The 10,876-nt window shown below is 31.9% G+C and overlaps 1 protein-coding gene across 6 annotated transcripts; it reads left to right on the forward strand.

Annotated features, from left to right (window-relative positions):
• Nucleotides 1–1,026: 1,026 nt before the first annotated feature.
• On the forward strand, nucleotides 1,027–9,592 carry LOC131943334 (shootin-1). 6 transcript variants are annotated; one of them, XM_059303394.1, is made up of 17 exons: nucleotides 1,027–1,272; nucleotides 2,474–2,632; nucleotides 4,161–4,213; nucleotides 4,440–4,500; nucleotides 4,652–4,746; nucleotides 5,079–5,229; nucleotides 5,343–5,617; nucleotides 5,951–6,097; nucleotides 6,221–6,395; nucleotides 6,663–6,750; nucleotides 6,891–6,952; nucleotides 7,109–7,212; nucleotides 7,652–7,672; nucleotides 8,469–8,525; nucleotides 8,657–8,768; nucleotides 8,989–9,073; nucleotides 9,484–9,592. In XM_059303394.1, exons 2-16 carry the CDS (start codon nucleotides 2,536–2,538, stop codon nucleotides 9,060–9,062), a joined length of 1,572 nt encoding a protein of 523 aa, XP_059159377.1. In that variant the 5' UTR covers nucleotides 1,027–1,272; nucleotides 2,474–2,535; the 3' UTR covers nucleotides 9,063–9,073; nucleotides 9,484–9,592. The 6 variants fall into 6 exon arrangements, with proteins under 6 accessions (XP_059159377.1, XP_059159374.1, XP_059159375.1 ...); XM_059303391.1 differs by having other exon boundaries at nucleotides 1,029–1,272; nucleotides 7,100–7,212; XM_059303392.1 differs by having other exon boundaries at nucleotides 1,029–1,272; nucleotides 7,100–7,212; nucleotides 8,989–9,069.
• Nucleotides 9,593–10,876: the final 1,284 nt, after the last annotated feature.

The following is a 10,876-nucleotide window of genomic DNA, read 5'->3' on the forward strand; positions in this document are numbered from 1 at the left end:
CTCGTTGGGGGGGGGGGGGGGGCGGTAGACTTTCTTCGGCTCTCCCCCCCCCCCCTCCCGAAGAGACGTCTGGAAGAAAGTCTGGTTGGATCCACAGCTTTCGGTACGATGAGCTGTTTGATAAGTAAAATACGTGCTCAGCATCGTCTCATTTCCTTGGTACGATGCCCACATATCTGAAATAATGATAGAACCGGGAGCGATGCAGACCCGGATTGTGTCCAGCAGAGGCCGCAGTTCGATCTGGCACTGCACACGTTAACACTTCTTTAGTCTCCCCGTAAATCCCTCAGAAAATCCACTGCTTGGGAGGAACTCGCCCTGTGTGTTTTTTACGGCGAGATATTAGCGTTTCATCGATCTCGATGTAGAACTGGACCGCCGACAATTGTTGGAATCTGCAAAATCCACCAGACGTTTGTTTGGGGAGGTGGGGGTGGGGGCTCTAGCTCTAGCCCCCCCCCCCCCCCCCCCCCCCCCGAAGAGATGCCTGGAAGAAACGCTGGTTAATTGTAGCCTATGTGGTCGCCCAAAAAAAAAACGTAACACGCTTAGGTGTTATGTTAGTAAGATGTATACTGTGTAATTTTAAAATGCAGAAAAAATGAAAACCAAGTTAGTTTCCAACAGCCTAATGATATAACTAAATAGATTTAGATCTATATGGCATTGGAAAGCTACTATTGTGCGACGTGAGTCTGACTCACTTTTTTTTTACAGTTTACAAACATAGCCTTAAAAAATTTCACAAAATCCCCCCCACCCCCATTTTTTTCTCCAAGAGTGTGAGGTCAATTTATAATATATTAATTCTTATGCAGGATCTTTTAGGCCTTATGCCTTATACTAAATGACTTTTAAGCGCAAAACCGAGAGTTCTTCCTAGGCGCTCGACGCAACAGTTTTTAACTGTCCGACAGTTGTTTTTTTTCCGAATAACACAGCGTAAATGACGATACTAAACGTTCTGTTGTTTTCTTTGAGCAGGTGAATATTTTTCACTACAGTAGTCTACTGAGTAGGCCTATCGTGACACTGGGTCAAGGTTCAAAGGCTATGAATACACAAATTTCGCCTCTCAACTCCCTTCTCCCTTCATCTACTCCCAGCCTAACTAGATTAGCGAGCTGGCGTACCAACAACCAGGAACTTTAAAAAAATAGGATATTATTTATTTTAGTCGGATGTTTACCAAACGTATTTACTATTTTGCAACAATTGTGTGTAGCCTTTATTGTCGTTAACTCGTGTTTTCAAGATCTCAATTTTCAGGTAAAACAAGTCTTGATAAATTGATATTTGATATGTGATAAGTTTGTAGAATTATTTATAAAATATAGATCTAGGAAATCTATATATTAATTATTGTATAAATAATTACGACCACATTCATTAGGGCCTATTTTTTTTAATTAGTTATTAGTTATTTATTAGGGTAATCTATCGTTTTGGGTACGTAAAATCGCCCGCGGCTATTTATGTACGAAAACGTTACCTCATTGTCAAGGCTTTAATAGACGTATATTGTCATACTTTTGTGTCAAATATTATAGATAAATGAATAATAAACCTAAATCAATGGCTAAATATATCGATATAGGCCAGAAATTAACTTTAAACAGCAGTGTCTGAGAGCAAGATTTGCTATATAAACAGCAGCCATTTGTAAAATAGAGTGGCTTCCCCCTGAATCTGGCGCTAAAAGCTTATAAAAATAAAACTTAGACAAGATGGCTGCTATAGTAGATGAGCATGGTTGCATCTGTTGGAAACATCGCTAGTCTTCATTTATTACGGAATAGTTTTAATTCAATTGTTTAAAAACAGGTACATAAATGAATCAAGGAAACATTTTTGAATTTTTTAAAACATAAATCCTCCTCAAAATGTGAAATAATTATTAAAACTTAAGGAGTCACCTGTTTTTCACATTACAAATCGCGGGCGATTTTACGTACCCAAAACGATAGATTACCTTTATTAGTAATATTAGACTATACTGTCACTATATACTATATACTATAGTGTCACTATAGGCCTAGATCTATATTTTAATATTATAATAATTATATATAGCCTAATAATTAGTAATTAGTAATAATTAATAATTATTATTATAATATATAATTTAATAGGCCCATATATATATAGATCTAGTATTAGTCCTTAGGGGCCTATAGGCCTACTTTTTTCTTTATAGGAATATAATATACTGTAGTAAAGGCATATGTAATATGTAATGTAGATCTATAGAATACTATAGATATTCTATATATAAAAATTATATATCATATAATATTATAGACTACTTATTATGTCTATGACTCTATAATTAGTATAGAGTCTATACTAGTCTATACTATATTACTATACACATAATGATGTCTACTTCACTTGTTTTAGTAATTGTTTAAAAATCAAACTTGACTTCATACTTTATATACATCTAGGCTACTTTTTATTTATATCTTAGAGTTGGGTGATACAGAAGTCAGTGTTGCATGCTAGTGATAGTGCAAAGCTACTATCATCACTATGCCCTCTGACAATCCTGAAGATGTTGAGTGCTGGCAAAAGAAATGTGCTGAGCTTGAGAATATTATTAAAACTTTGTCTACGCACTGCATAAAAGGTATTGTTTTAGAATAGGCCTAATTTATTTTTAAAAAAAATAATGACTTAATAAATAAACTGGGAGTGATCTCCCCTAAACTCTCTCGAATATTCTTATATGAAACAACAGGGGATGTGAACTCGGGATATAGTTATGATTTTTAATCCATTTTAAATACTTAAATTAAACTTTTTAAAATAGAATAGAATCTCATAGAAAAAAGAATTGCGCACAAAGCGAACGCCGAATAAAGATGTGTATAATAGTGCGGGATATTATTAGTACTTTATAAATTCACATTTTACTTACATGTGAAATTTTATTTATTTATCTGAAATAGTACTCAAGTTATAGGCTTTTGAAAAATTCAAAGTAGAAAAAGTTCCACTTCTGGATATCAGAAATCGCTCAAAAGTTGATTCGGATCTACGATTTTGATACAATACTTATATATGAAATTTCAACAACCTAGCTGTAACGGTACTCAAGTTATCGTGTTTACACACACACACATACACACACACACAGAGACATACGGACAAGATTGCAAAACTATGTTTTTCCAACTCAGGGAGGTGTAAAAAGTCCCGATTTTTTTTTTTTGCACGATTACAATATTTTCTCTATACTTGGTATATAAGAGAAAGTAAAAATGATAAAGAATAAGTAATTCATACTAATATTATTTGGGAAGGTTTTTTGTGGTTTTGGTTCATGCCCTAATAAACAATATGGCTATTGACAGTTATATATTTACTTCAGATATGGGGGCTTAAGCCCATAAGTTATAGCATATTGGCTCCCATTAAAATGAACCCTGATGATTCAGCTCTGGACAAATGTGCAGTTTCTTACAGGTATCTCTTCACCGCCTCTGTGGTGGGAGAGGTGAGCACATAGGCCTACACTCCTCCTCCCCCCCCCCCCCCAACAAAAGAGAAAAAAAATTTTTTTTAGAAAATATTTTTAACCAGTGTCCATCCCCCTGAAATCTAAGTGTGCTCCTCACCCCCTGAGAGTTGCCCCCCCCCCTCCCACACACACCTTGGAGAGGGAGCAGTATAGACTGGAGCCTTTATGTTGGGTACATTATTGTCAGTAGCCATATTGACACAATGGCAAGGTTCTTTGGGTTAAGGTTAATATACCAGCTAGTAGAATAATAAAATTACATTATTTGGAAAAAATGTTAGTTTTTAATTAGACTGCATTAAGTTTTATTGTTAAGAATCCATTGTTGTATATACCAAGAGCTCTATAGACTGGTTCCAAAAACTAAAAGTAGGCTACCAAAGGTTCAAATAAGTAACTCTGCTTATCATTTTGTGAGATTCTCCCCCCTGAATAAAAAACATTGAGCCATCACATTACTCACTATACAATAGTAGTGCTGCTTTTGTTATCATTAAACCACTTAAATCGTAAAATTAAAAATACATCTCCCATTTGCTTAGGAATTAAAAAAAACAAATGATAATATGCGATTCGATTTATCATTTAAGTTTTATAATGCTTTATCTTAATAATATTTTTAAAAATGTTACAGTTGTAGAAAAACACGAAGAGCTGTTAGTAAATTACAAGAAAAACCAAGATCAGGTATTAGTGCTGCTTACTTTGTTAATTCATATTGTTTATTTTATTTTGTTATTTGGTGTTATATATTCTGGAAAATTTTAAAAAAAGAAGATAAGAACAGAATTTAGAAAGTTTGAGTTGCTTTTATTATTTATAGATGGCAGAAATTTAGGCTATGCATCTAGCTAACACTGGTACATTGAAACAAGTTGTGTTTACTATGTACTCACTTAATTTCTTTTTTCAGTATAACATCATAGTTCAAAAACTGAAAGAAAAGGGAGATCAAATTAAAAAAGCTAAAGATGGTAATTACTATGAATATACTTAGTTGTTATATTTTTTGGTTGTTTTTTTCCTGACCCCTCCCTCTTTCATCTTCATAAAGTGACGTCAGTACTCTCTGGGGAATATTGTTATGATTTTGTCATCGAATGCTAAAATTAATATTTTTAACAGTTCTGGGCCCAGTAACTCAAGAATATGAGGCTCTTAGAGAAAAATATGAGATTGCTGTTCGCTGCCAGTATGAAGCAGAAAATTTTGCATCAAAGGTAGTTGTTTAAATAATCTTTTATAAAATAATCTTTTATGATTATATTACTCTTGTTTAAATTGTGCTGTTGTCTCATTTCTGTATTTCTTCACAGTTAAGTTTTATATTTTTGAAGTCGTAACAGTTGAATTTTATAGGATGATTCATATTTGCAAGATACATATGTTGTATGAATTCTATTTATAATCATGTATGTTTTTTAGAAATATTTGATCATACTATTTATTTTGATCATACTAAGTAGCATTATAAAATGATTATCTTGGAATCTTAAAAATTATTTATTTATATTGACTAAAAGATAGTCTAAAGTAACATTATTTTTGTCAGGTGAATAACAAAAACAAAGTCTTGAAACGCCAGAGCCAAATGCTGCTGGATAAAGTCAGTGGTTTAAACGTTGTAGAGATGAACTTTGAAGATGAAACTGATAACGTTGAAGAAAATGAGTATATCAAAAAGCTAGATCAGCAAATTGAAGGTAATTTCATCAAGAGTTAATGAACCTTAATTTTTAAATTTTTTTTTTTTCTGAAAAAAAATTTCAGGTTTAAATTTTAAATATTTTTATGTTTGTTTGATGCCCATCCTTAGATCTTGAGGATCAGAAAAGTTCCTTGAGTGTAGAGCTGAAAGTTCTGAAGGAAGATTATGAAATAGAACGAAGTGCTAATGAAAAGCTTAGAGAGCAAGTAGAGTCTTTAAGAGGAGAATTGAGCCATGCCAAGAAAAACCTTGTCATGCAAGAGAAGACACTGCAGCAACTGGCTAAAACTTCTGAAGCTGCTTACAGTGAATACCAAAGTCTGCAGGATCAGTTTGAAAAAGAGATAACAAGCCGCACAACAGTTGAAAAATTGGCTCATAGTGTATGTGATTCACAATTTTTATCATGTTTTCTGTCATTTTCATTACTTTTTTCCATGTGTTGATAGTACGGTATGCAGAACTTCTATGGCTACATGCTTACCTAATTTGACAATATCTAACGCAATAAAAGAAAATTATTAAATTTTATCACAGGGAACCCTAATACTGTTAATAAAAAAGTCATCAAGTTGTGAGCAGCAGAAATAATCCAACAAAAAAACCCTTTTTTTAAGCTTGTGTAGTATAAAACAACTGTATATCTTAAAACCAAAAGAGTGTGAAATTGCAAATACATTGCACAAAAAGCTAAAATGTGATTTAAAAACTTGTAGTTGTATGCAGAAAGAGAGGCTGCTAGACGCCAAAGTGCCATGCTGATGAAGGACATTGGCAACCAACACAAGCTGATGGAAGCTTTGATCCAGGTGGAAGAGCTGACAACAACAATGGAAACTATAAAAGCTGATTTAAATTACAAAGTATGTTTTATGTTTGGTTGATTTTTTTATAAGTTAGTTTTAGAAATCATTTTTAAAAGAGTTGATTAGGTTTGATTCAAATGATGGTTGCATACATTGAACTAATATTTTAAAATGGTACAGATTCAACTTTTGGAATCAGAGCTCCAGTCTCAAAAAGAAAGTTCAGGACAAACCAGTTTAGAAGAAGAAAACAATAACCTAATACAGGAGAGAGATTTACTTCAACAGAGACTAGAGGAAACAGAGAAGTTATGTGAACAGCAAAGGTCACAATATGACATGATGATGAAGAAATGTAAATTACTTCTTTTATTATGGAGTTTAAAATATTAAAATTCTTTTAAGTGGCACTAATGTATTTGTAATAAGATTAGCAAATCATTTTTTTTGGTCCTTGTATACTTCCATCTTTATAGTTTTAAAAAAAGTTATTGTTCACCCTGAAGCCACACGGCTCTGATAGGTACCTGACTCACATTAGAGAAAGTAAAGTAAATAGACCATAAGGTTTGATAGTGCATTTAAAAAAGAAACTGCATTGTTCACTCAAATTTAATTTCAGATGCGGAACTTGAAAATAAATACAACTATGCAGTGGCTCCTCCCCCACCTCCTCCTCCTCCACCTCCACCAATGAGCAAGGCTGGCGGGTAACCAACTTTATATATTATACAGTTTGGTATAGTTAATGGAAAATATTTACATTTACTGACACCTAGTTCACACCTAGTCTTTACTTAGTATTTAAGCTTTATCCAACATTTTTGTATGTTTGACTTTGTATTTTCAGTTTCCTTTCCAAAATTACTGGTGGTGGAAGGAAAAAGCAAAGGGAATTAGCCCAAAAAAGACGTGAGCAAAATCTCTTTAATTCCTTTATTTGCTATATTACAGGTTGAATTAAGTGTAAGTTTGTCTTAGACTGCTCCTCATAATATTGATATAAATGTTAGTTTAATTATTGAATGTTGTTAAATAGAATATTTTAACTCATTTTAGTACAATTAGGAGGTGCACCTGTCAATGCTGACTATAATAAAGCAGTTGAGGAAATGATGAAACGTATTCAGCAAGGAAATATTGGATTAAGGCCTGTTTTGAAAAAAAGAACGGTAATTTAAATATTCCAAAATTTATAGATACAATTATAGTAAAATAACATTTCTTTTATATATTTATAAATTGTTTTCTATGATGTTGAAATTGTTGTTTTAAGAATTGCAGTACATTTAACCTCAACTTTTCCTTAAGCATCTCAACTTATATAGTTGAATAAAAAACAAAATTTATCTTTTGAAATTTATAATTGTAATAAGAATACCATAGCTTTTTTTTTGGGCAATGTTTTACCAAAAACAAAACTATTTAAAAACATTACATAACTTTACTATTAAAAATTTTGATTTTACAAAGGCTTTTGCTTGAGGTAAGTAATTTTTCAGTGTAACCAGCATCAAAGATTGTGTCATTAGTTTTTTATAATTTTTAATTTAATAACACTTTTGAAATAAGAAACTATTGTCAATGTTGTGATATTGTTTTCATTTTAAGGCACAAGAAACTACTTCTTTGGTATATCATGAGTTTATTTGGCATGAACTTTTACAATTATTTTTTAGATTTGCTTTTCTCAGCTTTAAGTTCGTGCATGTAATCACAATGTTAAAAATATATGTTGCAGCCTTTTTGAAAAAAATTTTTTATTTAAATTATTATTCTAAAGTTGTGGTAAAATTTTGACTGAGATAGTGAAGCATGTTTAAAAAGAGCAACTTTTTTCTTTAAAACTTTAATTAACTCATCAAAATGATGCATCCAGTGATAGTTTTCTGCAATGGCGTTTCAGTAAAAGAGAACTAAAGAGCTAAACTTAATTTATAAGTAGGGGCATAGGTGCACTTGACAGAATAGGCTTTTTAATCATTGTAAATTTCTTTTATAACTACATAAGAGTGGTTTATGTTCATTGATTATTTACGTTAATTAGCTTACTTGTGTTTTTTTTTTATGCACGCAGAGACATTTTATTTTAAGCATTTTAAAATTGATTGAATTTCTAATACAAAATACTTTCTTAAAAATATACTATTTGCTTGGATAAGTCACTATTTGCTGCACAATTTTGCTGTAAGATCAAACATGTTTTTAGATTGTTAAAGCAGAAACAGTTATAAAATTCATATTTTATATTCCATATTAGTTTATTCAGTGATGGTTATCCTACTCTAAAATATAGTTACAAGAATTATATTTAAATCACTATTGGTAATAATGCATTTTTAATAAAATAGTCTATATCTTTAGCATATGCAGCATTGTATCTTAATTGAATATTATTAATATTGATTGTATTATTTTTACAACACAGCAATCCTGTCCTGAAGAGGATGAAGGAAGTGCTATGAAAGAGCTCCAAGGCATACTTGTAAGTTTGGTTTGATTTGTTTTGAACTTTTTTTAAAATGATCTGACAGAGTTTTCTAAGTACCTTTTTAATACTCCTTTTAATTACTTCTTCAAAGTTCCAATAACTTTCATTTTGCTAACATTTAACAGACTAAAATGAAGAAATCAAGAAGTGAAGAAGACCTTTTGGTTTTTGATACACCAACAGTTGATGAAAAATCAGAATTGGGACAGGCTTTCCTAAAGATACAAGCAAAACAAAGTAATTGATCATTTTTATTTCAATAAAACTGCCCTTATAATTATTTAAGCTTTAACTAAATATAATGTAAACTCTTTCTGGCAAACATTTATTTTCAGTGTGAACAGCTTTATTTTATTTGTGCAAAGTAAACTTTTTTTTTCCATTTGTTAAAATTTCATATTTTGATTGTTACTTAATTTATGCAGACAGTTTTTTTCACATCTATAAATATCTTCAGGTGCTCCAGGAAGTGATAAACCGAGACCAGCTCCTCGTAAGCTATCTGTAATAAAAGATGAAGAAGAACAGTAAATTATTTGTTAGTAAGTTAGCTGCTACGTAATATTTTTAGGTGTAGAATATTTAAATCTTCTTGTTTTCATAGTTAATAAATCAGTGCACTCTGTGGAAATACTCAATTACTAACTCTGAAGTCCTTGAGTTTGGTTCATGTACTGGTCCAAAAGGGTTCCTGACTGTAGTAAACACTGAAAAGCATAGTGCTGACCAAATAGTCCATTATATACCTAGGTCTAAGAAACAAACTATACATCATCTGCCATATGGACCATCAGGTCTGAGGAAATTTGAGTTATCATTTACGTCTCATTTAGGTTTTATACATATTTTTAGTACGTTACATTTTGGTTTGTTTTTGCTGGCCACACAAATATTTAAAACTCCTTTCTATGCTATTATTAGTTTAATTAATAATTTGTTTTTTTTCCCCCAGAAAGCATTTCTTTTTCATGAGTTGTGTTGTGATGAGAGAAAACTACAACTTCGATTCTAAACATTTTTCATTACTTTTCACTGAAATTAAATAAATATTTTTCTAAACCACTGGCTGTTGTCTTTTTTTATAAGCTAATTTTGTACAAAATTTTACAAAACCACATTGCTATAAGTGTTGTTTTTAATAATGTACTTGATGTAAGGATTTCAGAAAAACAAAACAAATACTAATATAATATTTCAGAAAACAAAATTGTCACCAGTTTTTAAAAGCTAACAAGATATCTATTAAAATTTCTTAATAAAATTATCTTTTCCAATTTTTAAGCTATAAATTGTGTTACAACAAGTAGCCTGTAAGTCTTTTTTTTTAAAAAATAAAGTATGCTTATCAGTACAGTATGAAATAAAATCATAAGCCAAATTTTTTTTACTTTGAGTTCTTGTAGCATAAAAAATGGTTTAAGAACTTGGTCATAGAGCTATCACCTCTTAATGTATTTCTCAATAATATAGAGAAATTTTTAACAGAAATAATAGGACTACTTTTTAAAAAATGCTAAGAACTGTCAGAATCCAACTTTAAAACAGTTAAAATCATATATCCTTAAATCAGTTATAAAATCTTGATCTCAAATGATTTACAGCATCTGACTCTACTGTTGTTGAAAACTTGTTAAACCATTTGCTATAGTCCATAGTAGCTTTATAATTTCTATAAATGTTCTTTTAACAAACGTTTCCCAATTGTTTGCTAACAATTAAAAACAAAAAAGCATCTGAAAGACCTTAAAGAGATTTAGTGGAATCACTCAATCCCTTCAAAAGCAAAGGTCAAGAAACAACTCTCATTTCATCTACCCTATGGATTGCTGTATTTTTTAAATCTAATATGGATCCAGGCCATGGAACTGAGGTCATTACGCAACACCTTGGGATCTCATACATACAAAACAAAAAATGAATAAATCAGTGAATGGGTTATTAATGTGATTGATCCCTTTGAGAACTTCTTGAGATTGTAAAGGCATGTCACATGAGCCAACTATCAAAAACAATGCAGGGAGAGAACTGGGAAGACAAAGACTACATTGGTTGGAGGACAACCAGAGTTTCTCCCAGGCCCCCCCCCCCCCCCCCCCGAACGAAATGGAATTTTTATAGAAAATATATACTTTTAACATTGTTGTCCGTTCCCCGGAAATTTTACACCCTTCGGCGACCGCACAAGTGTCAGGGGCGCTCTGGGGAGCCTTGGTTACACCGTAACACTACAGCACGGGCGCCAGGTACGGCCCTGATTTGGCTTATCGTATTGTTCCTATCGTATTGTGCTGTTTAAAAAAAATGTAGGCGCCATAGTGCTCGCGGGGGACCCTGGGGCGTCTAAT

Source organism: Physella acuta, unplaced genomic scaffold (genome assembly GCF_028476545.2).
Source record: "Physella acuta isolate Inbredline_101_S28 unplaced genomic scaffold, ASM2847654v3 ptg000453l, whole genome shotgun sequence".
Lineage (NCBI taxonomy): Eukaryota > Metazoa > Mollusca > Gastropoda > Physidae > Physella > Physella acuta.